Source organism: Myxocyprinus asiaticus, chromosome 16 (assembly GCF_019703515.2).
Source record: "Myxocyprinus asiaticus isolate MX2 ecotype Aquarium Trade chromosome 16, UBuf_Myxa_2, whole genome shotgun sequence".
Lineage (NCBI taxonomy): Eukaryota > Metazoa > Chordata > Actinopteri > Cypriniformes > Catostomidae > Myxocyprinus > Myxocyprinus asiaticus.
In genome coordinates this window covers 36,150,357-36,170,599 of record NC_059359.1, presented here as the reverse complement: position 1 = coordinate 36,170,599, position 20,243 = coordinate 36,150,357, and the positions used below count along the sequence as shown (strand labels likewise).

The following is a 20,243-nucleotide window of genomic DNA, read 5'->3' as shown; positions in this document are numbered from 1 at the left end:
TTTGTATGAAAGAACAAGAAACTCAGAATTCGGCTTAAAACAATGCAGCGTATAAAACTGATGAAGGTAATTTCCTAAATTTGAACTATACCATCATGCATTTCAAACAAGATTCTTAAAAACCTGGGTTAATCCAGACTCCCCTGTCCTATGGTGAGTCTTACAGGCAAATATAACCCACCCCATTCATCTGCAGAACCTTCCCTTCTCTGTTATGTCTAAGAAATCAATAAAAAACTTTGGACCAATTATTGTGCATTCCTTTAAGATGCTCATTGACCCCACCCATGGGTTTGACTTTACTTTGCTTAAATGAGTTCACATTTACTATATAGTGTGCTGTTCAAAATTGTTCATAATGTTGACAAATTATACATCTTTATAATTTTTCAACATTATTAACTCTTTTTTGACTAGACTAAATAGTAAATATGAACTAATTTAAGCAAAGTGACATCAGTTCTGTGGGGGGGCATGCATATCAACAGGTTAATACATTGAAAGAAGTTGAAAAGATCACAGGTGGACCTTTTTTTGTACACTGAGACAACACCTCTTTGGCACAATAACAGTTTGTGTACCAGGAATAAGCCTTTTATATTTACAGTGCATCCGGAAAGTATTTACAGCGCTTCAATTTTTCCACATTTTGTTATGTTACAGCCTTATTCTAAAATGGATTAAATTCATTATTTTCCTCCAGATTCTACAAACAATAACCCATAATGACAAAGTGAAAGAAGTTTGTTTGAAATCTTTGCAAATTTATTAAAAATAAAAAACGAAAAAAAAATCACATGTACAAGTATTCACAGCCTTTGCCATGACACTCAAAATTGAGCTCAGGTGCATCCTGTTTCCACTGATCATCCTTGAGATGTTTATACAACTTGATTGGAGTCCACCTGCGGTAAATTCAGTTGATTGGACATGATTTGGAAAGGCACACACATCTATATAAGGTCCCACAGTTAACAGTGCATGTCAGAGCACAAACCAAGCCATGAAGTCCAAGGAATTGTCTGTAGACCTCAGAGACAGGATTGTATCAAGGCACAGATCTGGGGAAGGGTACAGAAAAATGTCTGCAGCATTGAAGGTCCCAGTGAGCACGGTAGCCTCCATCATCCGTAAATGGAAGAAGTTTGGAACCACCAGGACTCTTCTTAGAGCTGGCCACCCGGCCAAACTGAGCGATCGGGGGAGAAGGGCCTTAGTCAGGGAGGTGACCAAGAACCCGATGGTCACTCTGACAGAGCTCTAGCATTTCTCTGTGGAGAGAGGAGAACCTTCCAGAAGAACAACCATCTCTGCAGCACTCCACCAATCAGGCCTGTATGGTAGAGTGGCCAGACGGAAGCCACTCCTCAGTAAAAGGCACATGACAGCCCACCTGGAGTTTGCCAAAAGGCACCTGAAGGACTCTCACATCATGAGAAACAAAATTCTCTGGTCTGATGAAACAAAGATTGAACTCTTTAGCCTGAATGGCTAGCATCATGTCTGGAGGAAACCAGGCACCGCTCATCACCTGGCCAATACCATCCCTACAGTGAAGCATGGTGGTGGCAGCATCATGCTGTGGGGATGTTTTTCAGCGGCAGGAACTGGGAGACTAGTCAGGATCAAGGGAAAGATGAATGCAGCAATGTACAGAGACATCCTTGATGAAAACCTGCTCCAGAGCGCTCTGGACCTCAGACTGGGGTGAAGGTTCATCTTCCAACAGGACATTGATCCTAAGCACACAGCCAAGATAACAAAGGAGTGACTACAGGACAACTCTGTGAATGTCCTTGAGTGGCCCAGCCAGAGCTCAGACTTGAACCTGATTGAACATCTCTGGAGAGATCTGAAAATGGCTGTGCACCGATGCTCCCCATCCAACCTGATGGAGCTTGAGAGGTCCTGCAAAGAAGAATGGGAGGAACTGCCCAAAAATAGGTGTGCCAAGCTTGTAGCATCATACTCAAAAAGACTTGAGGCTGTAATTGGTGCCAAAGGTGCTTCAACAAAGTACTGAGCAAAGGCTGTGAATACTTATGTACATGTGATTTTTTTGGTTTTTTATTTTTAATAAATTTGCAAAGATTTCAAACAAACTTCTTTCATGTTGTCATTATGGGGTATTGTTTGTAGAATTTTGAGGAAAATAATGAATTTAATCCATTTTGGAATAAGGCTGTAACATAACAAAATGTGGAAAAAGTGAAGCGCTGTGAATACTTTCCGGATGCACTGTATATCGCTGGAGGCCTCTGATGGTGAGATCTGGTCACACTCGACTGACAAGCCCGCAGGTATTTCCATATGCCGAGTGGAAAACTGAGCGAGGAAGGCTTTGAATGCTGAGTTAATAGAAGTTCTCACTCAGCACTCTGCCTGATGCGCCTGAGCCAAGTCAGCCAAGAAGCAATTGGTTGCATACAGGCAAAGTGCCCCTGAGTCTTTAGCTCTCCCTCTGAAGGCAGAGACTGACCCAGCGTTGAGGCAACAACAGCCAAAAGCCAAAATTGTGCTTTCTGGCTCTATTCCCAGCGAAATCCTCCTTCTGGGTGAGCCAAACATTCCTGATGGTCTGAGGACCTTGAAGCGGGGACTTGAGACTATGGAACAGTCCACACTGGCACTGAAGAAAGCCTACAACAGTGGTATTCAAGCTTTTCGATGCCAAGGACCCCCAAATATGAAATCCTTGCAAGGGACCCCTTCCTAAAATATAAAAGCAGCTCTATATTTTCATGTATAAAGCCCAATTTTACTGTATGAGAAAAATTTTGTGATATTTTAAAGATAGCATGTTGGTGAAATTAAATAATTGGCTTTTATATTGTTATTCTACTAAAGCCAGAATATATGAAGAAAATATTATCTGTAAAATATTATCTCCTAAAGATAAATTCTATATTTTTTCTTATCTTATTTTCACTGTTAATGTTTGTATGTAAACCTGAAGAGAAATATTTTAAACTAAATTCAAATGTATTTTTCACAATAAATATTGTTCCAAAGCAGCTTTATTGAGAATACAAAATAGATAGGTTAGATTGGTTTGTGAAAAACCTATCTAAAAACCTATAAAAAAAACTACAGCAGTCAAAAGAATAAAATAATCATGATTAATCTATTGATTTTTAACTAATATATATAATTCGGGTAAAGCATAAGATCAGCTAATCAACTACTTTAGTATTCCCCGGGCACATATTTAATTAAAAGGTGATCATGCTTTCTCCATTTCTGGTCCGATGTTATGGATAGTTTACCCTTTGACATTAGAGCTTCTTCATCTATTACTGTTTTTAAAGGTTGTTTGAAGACTTTTTTGTTCTCTGTGGCCTTCTAATTTTTATGGTGTTTTTTTGTTGCATATTTTATGATTTGTACTGTTGATGTTAAGCACTTTGGGTCTACTGTGTAATTTAAAAGTGCTTTATAAATAAATAAATGAAATGAATTCTGAAGTATGCAGAATGAAACAGTAATAATGTCAAATTCATCAATGTCCAATTTGTTTTTTAATTTTTACACTTTTATTTATTTATTTTCCGTGGACCCCCTAGAACCCCCTTGCAGACCCCAGTTTGAAAACCCCTGGCCTAGAACACTCTTCTGTGTCCCGAAACGAAACTCTCGCTCTCCCCGCTGCTGCATGCCGGGATCGAGAACATATTTCCAGCTCTGTAACTGTTTGTGCTGCTGTTGGCAGCATGCCAAATGTTTGCCATGTTCCAATAAAGTTTTCAAACCTTGTTGCGGTTGCACAAGGCCTAAAACCAGCGCTGACAAAAACGGCGGCATTGGGCGACCCCCCCAGGGTGGGCAGCGTTCAGACTCTTGTGGTGACAGAGGAGCCCCTGTGCCCTTTAGTCCATTACGCAGACGCATGGCGCAGCCTTCTGGGGGTCTCCAGCTGGGTTCTTTCACATTCAGATCCGCACAGACAGAACTACGGTTGTTCGTTGATGCTCGATGTTGGCTCTAGCTCATCAAATTCTATAAAAAAGTATGTTGTAGTTAAGCACTTGAATCAGATTGAATCGTTATCCAGCTAATATAAAGTATATATTAATTTTATGTAACTAACTGAAAAGACATTCAAATATAAGCAGTAACAAGGAAATATTGGTAGTGGATGTGCAGCCAGTCAAATACAACACAAAAGATAAGCTTGCACATTTTATTTTTAAAAATCTCTTTTAGTAATCCAGTTATGTCAGACAATAGTTTACTACTGCACATATCACTATATAATCTTTGTTTTGTTTCCAGTATTAAATATTTAACTTTTCTATAAAACACCCATAAAACAATTTTAAAAAAAAATTCTGATAAGCAGAATTACATAGATTTATGCTTGCAACAATAAAAAATTGTCCATGGATAAGATATTCTCCGAAAACAAGTTAATATCTTAAAAAATAATGTTTCTTGGGTTAACAGATCTTGTTTAAAATATGTCTAGATATTTTACTTTAAAACTAGACAAAGATTAAGAAATTATTTTTAGCACCAGCATCTAACTTATGGGCACTTGAGGCATTAACAGTCTGTATTATCTCCCATGTTCATAGTATCTCGTACAGTCTGGATGGCGATATGCTTATGGTAATTGTATTTTAAGGAGGTTACGAATAGTAAAAACAAGCATTGTATACTCCATATATGGTTATTTTGGGGAGGAGACAGGGTGGGGAATAAATCACTTGCATATACGAACAATCTTCCGCTAGCTGGATTTATAAAGTGAACTTTGCGCAGGTTCTGGCGTATGTACAGCTTTATAAATCTGAAAATTTTGTGCGTACGCAAAATTTTAGGATGAAATCTATGCAGAGTTTTATACATGAGGCCCCAGGTGTTGTGGAAATTTCGGGAAGTAAAGGAAACCGTGCTATTGGTGGCGTGGAGCGGCCCAACCCCCCTTGGTTTTCAGAGCTGGTAGAGCTGTTGGATGCTCCCCCATGGTAAATTCCCTTGAGGATATATCTTCTCTCACAAACTTGAGGCACAATCTGGCATCCCCAGCTGGAGTTGTGGAGACTTCATGTCTGGCCTCTCATCTGACACTCAAGGGTTGTCGCAGCCAGTGCTCCGCACCATACTACAAACTAGAGCACTCTCAACAAGTCGGCTCTATGCCCTGAAGTGGCACCTTTTTGTTGTTTGGTGCCCCTCCCAAAGCAAGGACCCAGCGCGTTGCCCTGTGCAGATGGTGCTCCACTTTTGGCAAGAGTGTTTGGATGCAGGTCTCCTTCCATCGACACTCAAGGTGTGTCACTGCCATAGTGATGGGGCATGACCCTCTGGGTGGTTTGTCAGTGGGAAAACACCCTTTGGTCAGTAAGTTTTTGTGAGGAGCTTGACAGCTTAGGTCCTCTCTCCCAGCTACTGTCCTTGTCTGGGACTTTGACGCTGGTGTCAAATGCACTTAAGGGTTCCCCGTTTGAGCCATTAGGTAAGATTACACATACTCTCCTTTGCTGCTACTCGCTTTAGCTTCAGTCAAGCCTGCTGAGGACCTTCAGGCCTTATCGTTCAAAGACAATTGCTTAGAGTTTGGACCGCACTAGTCTTAAGCCGTTCTCAAGTCTAGGGAAGTTTATGTGCCCCAAGTATTGGCCACTTCTTTTAGGGCTCAGTTTGCCACTTGCAAGTGTTCTCTCTAGTGTTGGGTTCCAGTCCACCTTAGTCGAGTCCGAGTCAAGTCCTAGTCTTTAAACAATCAAGTCTGAGTCTGGGTCCAAAAGGGGCAGAGTCAGACTCAAGACTGAGTCCATAACAGTCTGAGTCGAGCTCGAATGAATCTGTTCGTGAATCTGAATTAAAATTGTAACTGTTAACTCAACATCAATATTTTAAGCTTATTTTAAACTTCACAACTAAGAAAACAATTTGTTATATAAATGTAACAAAAACACTTCTGTTGCATTTCATATATACATTTTATGATTAGTATCCTGCTGAACAGATTTCAAATTGGTTTCAGAATGAAAGCATATGCTTTAGGTGTATGAAGACAAAACTGAACTTCAACACAATTCTTATTGTGTTCTGTTGACATTTCAGTTATTTGTTGCTTTTTCTCCTCCACTCAAACATAGACTAAAGAAAGTGAAAGCTGCATAAGTTGTTACAACCAAGGTTATTTTTCGAATTTTAATTTATTTTTATTTCTACTTAATTTTCAATTTGTCAGTTCAATTTAATTTAGTTTTATTTAAAATGATCCCTATCTAAAGAAGTAATAGTCTATATTAAGATTTCTTTCTGAATCTTTTTTCTCTATCTGCTGAATTATTTGGGAAAATACAGACTGCACAAATGAGTCAACACAGTAGTAATTAGCACTCGCTAAGAAGTTACATCTCACGATTTGACTGCAAATGTTACATCCAAAAACAGTGGAAAAGCCCACTGAAAATATTAGGGCCATGTTGTCACGGACATGATTTTCTAGTTAATTTGTGGGAAACTGCACAATGCAGGGCAGTTATGCGTGCTGCTCATGTACCTACATCCCTGATGCGTCTGTGTGCGTCTCACAGCAGCTGCCGTAGAAGATGAAAAAAATAATAATAATAATTGATATGATAATAATAATGAATGATTTGCTTGAGCGGCAGCCGCGTTGGTCTGCAATCAGTCTGAAATCTTTAAATACCAACCAAAGAATATTTAACCGCAAAAACATGAAGAAGAAGAATTGAGTCATAAATTTAACAGAATTGTCCTTCAAAAGTGTGAGAGATACAGGCTAAAATAAGATGTGCATAAGTTACCCAGTGGTTAAAATAAAATAAAATAAAATAAACATTTAAAATAAAAAAATCATAACCAACTAAATTCATCTCATAACATGAAGTTTAGCTTCATACACAAACTCTCTCATCGAATAATACATTTATTTTAAAGTCTATAATTAAATTATAAACGTAACAAGGTAAATGGAAAGGAGGAGGCGAGAACCGGCTTGGTAATATAAATAAAGGTTTAATAATAAACTTAACCAAAAGCACAAACACACACAGGTGTCGGACAGCTGTCCATAACTCACTCTCTGTTGCACTGCCGTCTCCGGTCGCCCTTATCCCTCTTGGGCTTCATCAGCCTAATTAGGGGTCAGGTGTGTGGAATCATGACCCGGCCACGCCCTCTGCCCTGCCACATTCCTCCCTTGTTCTCTCAGGTCGGGGAGCCCCCGGCATGACGTCCATCCCCCCCCCCTTTTCCCTGGGGGGGCATGCCCTTCTGGCCCCATCTGCTGGCAGGTCATCCCCGTCTTCCTGGAACTGAGAGGGGACAAGGGGAGGGAAACAACAAAAAACATGGTACATACACACCGTAACGGTGATGATACCAACTTAAAATATAAAAATAATAATAATATTTAAAAAGAGAGGGAAAGGCCAGCGTGGAGCGGCAGCGGGAGAGAGAGAGAGAAAAAAAATAATAATTTACTCGCCAGTTCTCCGATACGCCTTAGCCTGGTCCTCGGCCACTCCTCCACCCTCTGGTGGACGACAGCTGTGCCTCCCCAGGTGGATCGGAGGCAGTCCTCTGGCCCCTGGTGGACGGAACGCCCCGCCGCATTTTCGGTGGATGGTAGGGGTCTCCCCCGCCCGTGGCAGCGGTCCTCCCACTCCAGGCAGACGGCCAGGAGCCCCTCACGGTCGGTGGTCTCAGACTCCGTGAGCGGCGCCCCGAACCCAGGAACCCATCATCTAGCCACGAGGGCTCAGGAGAGGATGGAGGCCCAGACACGTGAGGCAGCACCCGTGGCCGTCAGAGGCAGAGAGATAACGACCGCATCCAGAAATTACACAAAGACGGAACGGCATCTTTAAAAAGACGTTCACATCAATGTGCTGCTCTAGTAGAGGAAAATATACTCTTTGCAGAGATATATATACTCTCTTAGTAGCGCTGTCGAAGCGCCCAGGGGCGTAGTCTGCACTAAGCGTGCAGAAGGAGAGAAAGCCGCTGGAACACGGCGTATATCCAAAAGCATACGCTTCTTTCAAGGTGAATGGACCGGCAGACACAACCGCTCGACTCCGAAGAAAAAATCTGAATGAGTGGTTACGAGCCAGCTCCTTTTATACCCGTATGTCCGGGGGAGTGGCATGCAAATTCTACTCGCCAATTCTCATTGGCCTTTTCTCAAAGATTAGAGGTGTTTGGGGCTCCCAAGAGTGACCCCTAGTGTCACTACACTGACACAACGTCGAGTGAGTGACAGAAGCGGAACTTATTGCGAGGCAACACAAAACTTTTTGTGACAGAAAGGGACCCATAATTTAGAAAATAAATTCCTCACCTGTCTTCTAAGTGGCACTATACAAACAGCAGATAAGCATGTATACATGGCTGCAGCTATGTGGTTTACAGCTACGCTTCAAACTACTTCCTCTCTGTGCAGGGCAGACAGTGACCCCCCCACCCGAAACCACATGAGGCCATATGCACACAATTTTAGACATCTTCCCTTTGCATTTCAAGGAATACTACTTTGAACATTGCAGAAGTTGGAGGATTCGTCAAGGAACAGAGAAAGTATTTAACTGTGTGTTTGTTGAATGAAAAGCACTAACACAACAATGAATTAAAACGAGGATGTATTTTTATTTATTTTTTATTGCAAAGAAACCAACTAAATAACACACTAAAAAGATTTACAAGAAAAACTTAAAACAGAGGCTAAATACAGTATATTTCTTAAAAAAAAAAAAAAAGATTTGAAAGTTGAAACTGCTGAAACTAAAAAATTGCTAACAAAATCATTCATCTCAAAAGTATTATCTGCAACATTTGCAAATCTGAAATGTAAGAATGACACAGAAACAGAGAAGAATATTTTTAACCTCTGCAACAGCACTAACTTCAACTTCTGCATTATCATGAGAAACTAAAACTTAACATACACTACCTGTCAAAAGTTTTGAAACATTTCACTGAAATGTTTCTCATGATCTTAAAAATCTTTTGATCTGAAGGTGTATGCTTAAATGTTTGAAATTAGTTTTGCAGACAAAAATATAATTGTGCCACCATATTAATTTATTTCATTATAAAACTTACATTTAATAAAAAAAAAGTTTTTTAAATGGATGACTTGGACCAAATAATAACGAAAAGCAGCCAATAAGTGCCCAACATAGATGGGAACTCCTTCAATACTGTTTAAAAAGCATCCCAGGGTGATACCTCAAGAAGTTGGTTTAGAAAATGTCAAGAGTACATGTCTGCAAATTCTAGGCAAAGGGTGACTACTTTGAAGATGCTAAAATATAACACAGTTTTGATTTATTTTGGATTTTGTTTAGTCACAACATAATTCCCATAGTTCCATGTATGTTATTCCATAGTTTTGATGACTTTACTATTATTCTAAAATGTGAAAAAAAATTATAATAAAGAATGTGTAAGTGTTTCAAAACTTTTGACCGGTAGTGAATGTCAATTATTTTATCAAAACACTCAAAAACTAAGCAATAAAAACATTCAAATCTTTATGTAGATACAATATACATTCAGTAAAAGTAGCAATTTTGGATTGGGAGAAATAGAAGCTGCTCAGAATGAAAAATCATTTCTACTTTGGAGGAATGAACAGTATCACTTTGAGTCACGCCAGCAGTGCACTATGCAATCCGTGTGTTAGAATATTCCGAAGATCTGGAGAAAACTGAACTTCTGCGTTCAGATAACCCTCGTGATATAGTTGCGCAATGGCTGAAGCACACTGGAAACTGCTCTTTTAAGGCCTTAAAGACTGCTCTTCTGAACTTCTCTCCAACAAAGGCATAGATGATGGGGTTAAGGCAACAGTGGCTGAAGGCGATAGTCTCCACCCATTGCATTGCCAAGCCCAAACCATTTTGCCACTCACAAGACAGCAGGTAGCTTTGCAACTGAATGAAGTTTAGGAACATGGCAATGTTATATGGTGTCCAGAAAAGGAAATAAACAACCACCACAACCAGAATGAGTCTAATGACTTTGTGCCTTTTTTGTGTTTTTATACTGAGCAGAATTGGAATGATCCTTGAATAGCAGTAGCCCATAATAATTAGAGGGAGGAAAAAACTCAGGATGTTCAGAATAAGGTAAGTAAATGACTTCCAGCCTTTACTTGGAAAATCATATCCACATGATGTCCGATTATTCTCATAGTTCTCCTTGGCAAAAATAATATTTGGTAGAGCTGCAAACAGGCTGAGTATCCACACCAAAGAGGCCAGAATCAAACCCATTTTTACTGTCCGATTTCTGGAAATGAAACTGTGGGCATGGACTATGATGATATAACGATCCACTGTCATAAGGACCATGAAGAATATACTGCCGTAAAGACCCAGTATGTACAGACCTGTTATGGTGTGACACATGAATTTTCCAAAGATCCACTCAGCCATGGCAACATGAGCCCAAAATGGGAGTGACACAAGAAAGAGTAGGTCAGATAGGGCTAGGTTGAAGAGGCACACGTCTGTCATGTTGGATTTTTGACGGTATCTGACCAGGACCCACACTACCAGGCCGTTGCCAATAAAGCCAATGATGAAGACTATGCTGTACAGGGTTGGAAGGAAAACCTCACTGAAGGCCTTTGTGTTGCCAGAGTTGCATGGTGATGCAGTATTAACTTCTGAACTGTAGTACCCTTCATAGTTGTATACTACATGTTGGAAGGAACACAAAAACACAATGTTGGGTCATTAGACAGCTGTTTGTAAAACATTGTGGAATCTGAACATCAATCCTAAGAAAACTTTCATTTTGAAAACAGGCTAAATAAAATAATACAGCAAAGAGGAACTTGTATAATACTTGACTTTTTAGTCTGGGTTTTCATGACATCTACTGGTCACAGCAGGCATGATTTCCTTTTAGCATTGTTAGTGTTCGACACTTGTGGTTCTCAACCAGGTGGTCAGGGGCCACTAGTGAGCCTTAGCACATGTCCAAGGTGGCCACAAGATGACTTAAAATTATATAAAAATAGGTTAAATCAAAATAATCAAATCAAATGAAAATGCTTAAAGCAGCTCAAAATCAACTATTTTAAAATTAACAAAAAATATATCAAAAATCATAATAAAAAAATCAACACCATAAATTGATATTTTCTTATATGTTAATAACCATGAAATAAATCATGATTAAGTGTTTAATCTATTGAAATTTTTAGTTTCGGGATGATGGTGGCCTTTGAATATTGTCGTGGACAATTGGGGGCATTGGTGTCAAAAAGTTTGAGAACCGCCGTTCTACACTGACAGTTTAGGCAGAGGTTAAATGTAGGTTGATACAATAAGTATTTAATGTTTAAATTGCTCCCATAATAATAATAATAATAATAATAATAATAATAATCAGTAATAATAATAATAATTGTCAAGTATTGTTATTATTTTTCAGATTGTTTACCTTTGAACAGATAATTATTTAAAACAGTATGAATGTTGATAAATCATTTTCATTTTTAAATCATACATTTTTTTTTTTTTTTTCATTATTTAAAACTGTTAAAGATTGCATAACTATACTGAATCATAGAATATTTTGTCACCTACGTTCAACATCAGTCACTGGCTCCTCTGTCATGTCTCTTGGTTATGGCAGTTGCGTCTGTGAGAGTTTTTTGAAACTGACTGACAAAAAGCTATGCATATCACAGGAGGTGCTATTTCCTGAAACTCCCAGAGGCGGGACTAAAAAAAAGAAAATAATGAACCGCTTTTAAAGTTTTTAAAATATTTTTAACATACTAACACAGACCAATGTTTGTGCTTAGTTATTTTACAAGAGCATACTGTCTGATCATCCATTCCTTCTTTAAATGGCCCCAGATTAACACTTTTCTGCAAAATAACTATTCCAATAAATATAAAATAAATAAATAAAACAAAATAGTAGGATGTAGCTCACTTTGGGATATGATGAATACTTTAATGATATTGGCATTGTCCACACTGTATTCTTTAGCATACTATATTTATATTCATTAATATATCTTATTAGCAGTGATTTTGTGTATATGGCATTTAAGTAATACTTTTAAAAAATATTTTGAGAAATAACAGAGGATTTTTCAGCATTAAAGAAAACAGACATTCAGGGCCGTAGCTAATAGCGTGAAAGGTAGTACAATTCGAGGGACCCACAGGTCCAGTGGGGCCCACAACAAATTTTAAACTGTATATTTTTATACGAAAGGGGGCCTGCAGACATTTATACTACGATACAAATACAAAACCTCCAACATGCATATAGCTTAGAGACACATACTCATTTGTTTTTGCAACATAGTTCCATTTACAGTACATAACCAAATTTGACAGATTTCCTGTATTTCCGATGTTTATGTTAACCTTCAAATTGCATGGCTCTCTTTGCTAGTGAATCTGAGGTTAAACCTTTAAGAAGTGTTACTACGCCCTCCTAGGGTTCATGACAATAGTGCAAAGGAGTCTTTCCATAAATAGCTATCATTCTTGGAAGGCATTTTTAAAGTGATGGTGGCAGTGGCTGAAGGAAGAGACACTTTAAGAGGAAGTGTTTGACCATGAAATGTATGTTTGTCAATTTCTTGTGTCAGTCAGCAAGCAAAGATACTTACAATGCTGTCTGCACTTCACATCCAGTACATCTGTTCATTGTGGGTTTGACATACTCAGAGGTGTCCTGTTGTGCTGGAATGGAGAAAGACAGACTCTGTTTTACTTCTCATTTAATTTTCTTATTTTCTTTATTGATCACCACTACAATACTTTTGCCGTTCATTATTCTGTAACTTTGTCGACAGTGGGACCATGGAAGACTTATTTCTATTTCCCTTGCATTGTTGTAATTATAATTTTAATCTCTTTGAGGAAGGGGTAAAGTGCCCTTGACTTTCTGTACTCTTTTAATCAGTCTTAGGTTCTGGAACTTTAGTTTTACTGTAAAATGACCATGGCATATTGTCATCCCATTTTGCAGTATGGATTCAATGTTTGCTCTATAAAACATTAGCATGATTATGTACCAATTTGTTGCTCAAAAGTTATTTAAATTTTTTAAATATTCTTTTTCATACTCTTTTATGAATAAATGAAAAATGCAGACTTTTAAACAGTCTTTGATTCTATTCACTTCTTAAAGCAATATTCCGAGTTCAATACAAGTAAAGCTCAATCGACAGCATTTGTGGCATAATATTGATTACCAAAAACATACATTTTGACTTGCACCTCCTTCTTTTTTCTTTTTTTCTCCCTTTTTCTCCCCAATTTAGATTGCCCAGTTCCCAACGCGCTCGAAGTCCTCATGGTGGTGTAGTGACTCGCCTCAATCCGAGTGGTGGAGGACGAATCTCAGTTGCATCTGCGTCTGAGACCATTAATCCCCGCATCTTATCACGTGGCTTGTTGAGCGCGTTACCGTGGAGACATAGCACGTGTGGAGGCTTCATGCTATTCTTCGCGGCATCCACGCACAACTCACCACGTGCCCCACCAAGAGTGAACCACATTATTGCGACCACGAGGAGGTTAACCCAATGTGACTCTACCCGCCCTAGCAACTGGGCCAATTTGGTTGCTTAGAAGACCTGACTGGAGTCACTCAGCACAACCTGGATTCTAACTCGCGACTCCAGGGGTGGTAGTCAGTGTCTTTACTTGCTGAGCTACCCAGGCCCCTCACCTCCTTTTCTTTTCTAAAAAAAAAGCAAAAATCTGGGTTACAGTGAGACACTTACAATGGAAGTGAATGGGGCCAATCCATAAACATAAAAAAACTCACTATTTCATAGCCACAAGAGGTAAACAGTATGAGTGTTAATATGATTTATGTGTAAAGTTATTGCCAATTTTACAACTTTGATGCCATGATGACATAATGTCAACAAACACTAAAATGACTGTAAAAATTACGATTTAACAGAAGAATTAATGTAAGTGCTTTTATAAAATTATAAGCTTCACATTTCTGCCTTTAAACCCTCTAAAAACTGGCCTCATTCACTAACCTTGTAAGAGCCTCACAGTAACCTGGATTTTTTTTTTCTTTTTTTTTTTTTTAAGAAAAGGAGGGACGAGCCGAAATATATTTCTGTGCTAATCAACATCATGCCACAAAATGCTGTCCACAGAGTTTATCTTGTATTGAACCCGGAATATTCATTTAAGCCATCAGTTTGACAAGGTTTTGACCAACTGAAATGGACAATAGGCGGGACTTAGGGTGAGTAGCCAATGAGACAGACGTTTTTTTTATTTTTATTTTTTATAAACGCTAGAAAGCTGGAAGTAAACAAACACTACTTGAATGGAATTGGGCGGTCGCAGCAGCTTATATTACCGGTTACCATTGTAAAACCTTGCATAAGCAACAGCAGTTTCACACTGATTTTACACGAATCCTACTGTTAATGAGTTAAAATTAATATTATTTTCAAAGCTAACAAATTGTGTCATTACAGTTAAGGTAGAGTGGAGTATTCTCTAAATAAAACTTTTTGAAGTCGCGGAAGTCATTTATTGCAGTATCACGGTATCAGTAACCGTTTACTGTCACGCACGCGCTTCCCGCGGTTTCTTCTCTCAGGCGCGTTCTCTTGCACAGAAGAATTCCCGGCGCGGGCTGCCGTTGAGCGCGTGCTCGAGCAGACGCGGGAGCAACGCTGGAAGGATTAGAACAGAATTCACATGCACAACTCTTCTGCCGCTGTACAATATATGAGGACGTGCAGCGGAATCCACGTAAGTATGTTCAGAATGTTATATTATGGCGATATTTCGGTTAGTTTTCCTTTTGCTTGGACTTCGCAACTTATATGTTAATAGTTGCGATAACCTTATGTAATTAGCGGTCTTCGGCGTGACAAGTGAAGTATTTGAATGGGATTTATTTGTTGTTTTCTTTTTTGAGAACGAAAATATGAACATTAAACACTTGTGAGACTGAGGTAAATGGACAAGTCATTCTGAATACTTGACTGTATGTGACACGTTGTAAGGTCAGCTGTGTTTACAGTGGAAGAGGGAGAAAAGTTCATATGTCGTTCTGCTAAAGTGCTTTCATGCTTTTTTCTTTAAAGGTGGCAAATACATGAATGGTTTTTGAAATTCATCCCATTGTCCCCGCCTGGACACGAGAGTGAAGCGTTGGAATAAAGCAGATTTAGTTTATGTCAGATGAATTTGCGAGACGCTGCTGTCAGACCTGCTGTAGGGTGAGTGTTCAAAGCTCTTACTAGATTTGATTTGAATATTATATATTCTGAACCCACCCCGTGCACTAACTTGATAGTGCATTCAAGTGTGCCCATTTTATATCAACACTTTGACATGGTCAACATCTTTCAAACTATCTTGACCACCTAGTTTGCATTCGTTTAAGCCACACACACAGAGTAACTGGTTGAACTCTTACTATTTAGTGTGGATCCAAGCACAATACTGTGTTAGAATGATATCATAGATGACATAATACACCATCAGAGGACTTGCAGTGTTTTTGACCATATTAGCTATAAATATGCATCCCTGATTCTGTTCTGTAATAATAACAGCCCTAAACAAAGACTTGGCATGACATTTGATTAAAGCTATATTCTAACAGCCACATGAGGTGAGAGTAACCAGGAAATTAAAAACAAACAACTGCTCATTCACCCACCAGTGATGCTTTTGTGCTCCACTCTCACACCTTTTTTTCCACCACTATTCTTGACTCAATAGCTCATTATTCCATTTAAATGAACAACTTGTTTGCTTAACATTTCTATGTATATCAAAAGTAAGTAACTTGAACTAAAATTTACCCAATTTTTTTATTATTCAAGTCAAGCCTTGTGAGGTCTGTCGCATAAACACAGGTGTGACAAACTTCAGTGGAATTGCATTCTCACAGAAACTTCTAGTGGTGGTAAAGTATCTCATCGGCCATTTAAATGTTAGTCAGTGGCCTCTCTCTGACAGCACAACAGTGCTTTGTGGATCGCACTCACAATCCCCCTTTGCTTTTATGTAATCAGACCCCATTACATAGCGAAAGCAGTAGATGATTGTGGTTATTTAAAGCCTGAACAGTTGTTGAGCATTCCCACCACTATCTTCATTTCATTTCTATAGCAGTGCTGTTGTAAGATACCCAATCAGGCATTTGTTGCATTGTTGGCATTTTGGATATTAGGCTATGCAATATGTCCATTGAAGATAACTTTTTAATTTAGAGTTTGAATAATAATAAAAAAACTTTCAGTCTCTTTACTGACAGTCTGTCTTGTAGAGCTCACCTTTTTGCTCAGATTTAGATGCACATTGGTCTTAAGCCCAAATTTGTGTTTGTGGTTACTATACACACCATTTCTTCGAGAAATGTGTTTTAAACCAAATGTGACTAAATGTTTAATATTTTATGTTTCTAGCTCTGAGAATGACAGATTCATTCAAACATCTATTAAAGGCAAATAGATTCAAAACTCATTAAGAACTGTGTAATTTCAGAGAGGTGAAAGGCCTTCACCAGATGTCAAAACACACTGGCTGTTCTCTAATTATTAACTTGCATATCACATTGCCTTTTCCAAGCTTTAGTGGTACATTGGTTTTTATTAGGGATGTGCGCTATGACTAATTTGACTGTCGTTTAAACTGAAGTTTTGTAACCGACTAGTCTAAAGAGAAACCAACCTTCAAAAAACAGTAAAAAAAAAAAATGTTTTATGCGACCCATTTAAAATACTTAATCTATTCCAATCCAATGCTAAATTCTACTGGAAAGGGGCATTTATCTGCGACGTCCTCGCCTTGAATTATGATCATTGTACACTAAATATAGAACATGACACGCATTCACTGAATGAACATTAGCGAATATTTAATAGAGATATTTATTGAAAACAGTTGAATTAATAGTGCAGGATCAATGGAACTACCCTAATAGCCTGTTCTAAACGGAAATCACCAAGTAAAAGTTACTGAACATATTAAAACAGTCAGGACATTGTTGAAAATAATTAACAGGTAGACTAAGCCAAATCTACGAGAGAGAAAAAAATGTGCTGAACATTTGCGAGTATTTCACGACGTGCAGTGGTGCATTAACCATTGAACTAATAAGACAGCTGTTCGGTAAAGAATGTCAACCAATAACAGTAACGATGTAAAAAAAAAAAAAAAAAAAAAGTAGCTATAGGATAGAAAAAATAGGCCTGTGATGTAGCCTACAATAAACCTAAAGTATTATAAACATGACATGCACACAGAATAAAAGATAGTTTAACACGTTAAGCAGTCGGCACCTCGTTGAAAATAGCCTTCTTAATCAGCAGATTAAAAAATTGCATACCTAGTCTAAAACTGTTATTTTCTAGGCTATTTGACTCACCTGAGGCGGCTATCCTGCACTTGAAAAAGCCTGCTCAGCGGGAAAATTAACATCCAAGCATGTACAGATGTAAAGAACACTCAAATGTGAAAACATCCTTAGGGACTTTTAAACATTTGGAAAGCCAATTCCCGCACCACCGAAGTGATTTCATAACTACTTTGCCGAGTTTGCTTGCCTAGCGAGAGGACATTTTCCTGCAAGCTCCGTGAGTAAAAGAGGGAAGAAGCATGCGCAGCCTGAGGTGAAATTAAACTCTGTATCTGCTCCGGATATCCTCTTTTTTTTTAAAGTAATATTTGTATTATTAATTCTATTTAAAATATGTAACATTAATATGACAGTAATTTAAGTGCAGCCTCTGTAAAAATATAAAGCCAAATGTAAATGTGTAAAAAAAAATATCAGTTTAATGGGGGGAAATATTAACTGACTAGTAATTCCAGTGTCGACTAGCAGCATCAGAACCGTTTAGTCGACTAATCTCACACATCCCTAGTTTTTATTAGTGTATTTTCAAGGAAATTTCAGTGTTAATCCTAGCACAAGAACCAAGCGTCCAGGAACACGTTGTTACGAGACAGAACACTGGAAGAACATTTTCTGTTGTAATCAAAGCTGATACTCTAGTCAAACTATGACTAGCATCCTTGAAATTCTAGTATGCTTTTTTAATCACACAGTACAGGTGGAGGTGGAGCTCTGAACAGATCTCAGGCTTGTTCCCAGGCTTGCTCCCAGGCTTGCATTGGGCATTTTCATCTATAAATAGGATCTTGCTGTAATACGTCGATTGATCACTGCCATGGAGACAAAATTCAGTAAAATCCGGGTAAAGCTGTTTCCTTTCGCGTTTGGAACGTTTGCCGTTTGATATTTCTCATACGGAACTAAAAACGACAGAGCACCAATGCGACCTCTTGCAAAGTTTAATCGCACTGTTAGAATTTTTTTTTTTTTAAATTAGTCTCAGTCCGGAGCCTTGATTTATTTTGTGGAATCTGATAATTTTCCGTGGCACACCTGACAGTCTTCAAAACACTAGTGTGCCGAGGCACAGTAGTTGGGGAAACACTGGGTTGGGGCACCCCATAAAAAGAAGGAAGGTTATTTCTCTTCTTAAGCATAAGAAATATGATATGGTGTTTCTTCAGGCAATGCATCTTTCCCCGCAGGAAGCTGAAAAATTTGGGAAGATATGGGGTGGGCATGTTTTCTTTAGTGCTGGCTCAAGTAAGAGCAGGGGAGTCATTACACTGATAAGTAAGCATCTACAATTCAAATGTCTCAAACAGATTAAAGATAAATTAGGAAGAGTCATTATATTTTTAGCAGAAATTCAGGGGCAAGTCTTATTTTGGCTAATATTTACACACCTAACGTTGATGATCAGGGCTTTTTTATAGATCTTGAAGGGATGTTGCAAGCCGCTGGCACCCTTCATAATATAATATTGGGAGGAGACTTTAATCTTTTGATGGGCTCAGTCTTTGATCATAGTGAAGCAAAAGTGTGCAAGCCCCCTAGAGCAACATTGACGCTTCACAGGATGTGTAAAAATCTTGGTCTTATAGATATTTGGAGACTTTTGAACCCATCTGGTAGGAACTATACATTTATTTCATCAATCCATAAGATTTATTCTATTTTTTTATTTTTTATATCTAAGTCCCTCATTTCATCTGTTGTTGATTGCTCAATTGGAAACATTTTAGTCACAGATAACACCCTGGTGAGTTTAGAGGTGCTGCCACATATGGAGAAAAGAAAATCATATAGTTGGCGCTTTAATGTACCCCTTTTGCAAAATCCTACAAATTCCAACAAATGTTGAAGGCTGAAATCAATGTTTATATGGAGAGAAACTGGTCCTCAGTATCCTCTGCTGGCATGGCTTGGGAGGCACTTAAGGCAGTTCTTAGGGGCTGGATCAAACAGTATGCCTCATTTACCAAAAAATCCAAAGCACAAGAACTCGTGGAGTTGGAAGGGAATATGAAAAGTGCTGAGGCAGAGCTGAACGCCGAATGTCATCTGATGGCCTCAGAGAATTGACTCAATTGAAATACAGATATAACACTATTTTGTCACGGAAGGTGGAGTTTTGGCTATTCAGGGCAAGTCATATTTTGTGTCGGGGGTTAAGGCAGGGAAATTTCTGTCTAGATATATAAAACAGAGTGTCTTTTTCTACCATTCCCTCAATGAAATCTTCTGGTGGTGAAATATTTACCTCAGCCATTGATATGAATAATGCTTTTAAAGAATTTAATATTGATCTCTATAATTCCACATCTTCGTCTACTGATGAGGATATTAGAAACTTTGTGGAACCAATAGAACTTCCTAAACTGACACTGAGCAAAACAATTCTCTTGATTCTGAGTTAACCTTGGAGGAGCTTGGCGAGGTAATTAAGGCCTTGCCTACAGGCAAGTCTTCAGGGACAGATGGCTTTGCCGCTGAATTTTTTAGATCTTATGCTACAGAACTGGCTCCACTTTTGTTAGAAGTTTATACGGAATCATTAAAGAATGGAAAGCTTCTGCCAACCATGACACAAGCCCGGATCAGTCTGATTCTTAAAAAGGACAAAGATCCAAACGAGTGTAAAAGTTACCGTCCAATTTCCCTGATCCAGTTAGATGTAAAAATGTTGTCAAAAATTCTGGCTAACTGATTAAGTAAAGTTATGACATCACTTATACATATAGATCAGGTGGGGTTTATTCGGGGCCATAGCTCTTCTGATAACATTAGGCGTTTCATCAATATCATGTGGTCAGTGGCGAATGATCAGACTCCGGTCGCTGCCATCTCACTTGACGCCGAAAATGCATTTGATATGGAAGAATGGGGTT

At 38.6% G+C, this 20,243-nt stretch overlaps 2 protein-coding genes across 10 annotated transcripts in view; one reads left to right on the top strand and one right to left on the bottom strand.

Annotated features, from left to right (window-relative positions):
- Nucleotides 1-8,617: 8,617 nt before the first annotated feature.
- LOC127453619 (C-C chemokine receptor type 5-like) lies at nucleotides 8,618-11,639 on the bottom strand. Its single transcript, XM_051720144.1, has 2 exons — nucleotides 11,580-11,639; nucleotides 8,618-10,681 (listed from the first exon to the last, which is right to left on the bottom strand). The coding sequence occupies exons 1-2, from the start codon at nucleotides 11,608-11,610 to the stop codon at nucleotides 9,645-9,647; spliced, it is 1,068 nt and encodes a 355-aa protein (XP_051576104.1). The 5' UTR covers nucleotides 11,611-11,639; the 3' UTR covers nucleotides 8,618-9,644.
- Nucleotides 11,640-14,379: 2,740 nt separating this feature from the next.
- cobl (cordon-bleu WH2 repeat protein) overlaps nucleotides 14,380-20,243 on the top strand; it is a 175,276-nt gene continuing 169,412 nt past the window's right edge. For 4 of the 9 annotated variants that reach the window (XM_051720112.1, XM_051720110.1, XM_051720108.1 and 1 more), the window contains exons 1-2: nucleotides 14,380-14,750; nucleotides 15,089-15,223. In XM_051720112.1, the coding sequence (XP_051576072.1) occupies nucleotides 15,186-15,223 (38 nt within the window). In that variant the 5' untranslated portion in view covers nucleotides 14,380-14,750; nucleotides 15,089-15,185. Of the gene's footprint in view, nucleotides 14,751-15,088; nucleotides 15,224-15,870; nucleotides 15,919-20,243 lie in introns of those variants that run through there. The other 5 variants (XM_051720116.1, XM_051720115.1, XM_051720114.1 and 2 more) reach the window with 2 other exon arrangements.

Coding starts and splice junctions, on each gene's coding strand:
- LOC127453619 (XM_051720144.1), bottom strand. CDS start 11,610: ATGACAGAGGAGCCAGTGACTGATGTTGAAC. Junction 10,682..11,579: donor GCCAGTGACTGATGTTGAAC/GTAGGTGACAAA, acceptor TCCAACATGTAG/TATACAACTATGAAGGGTAC.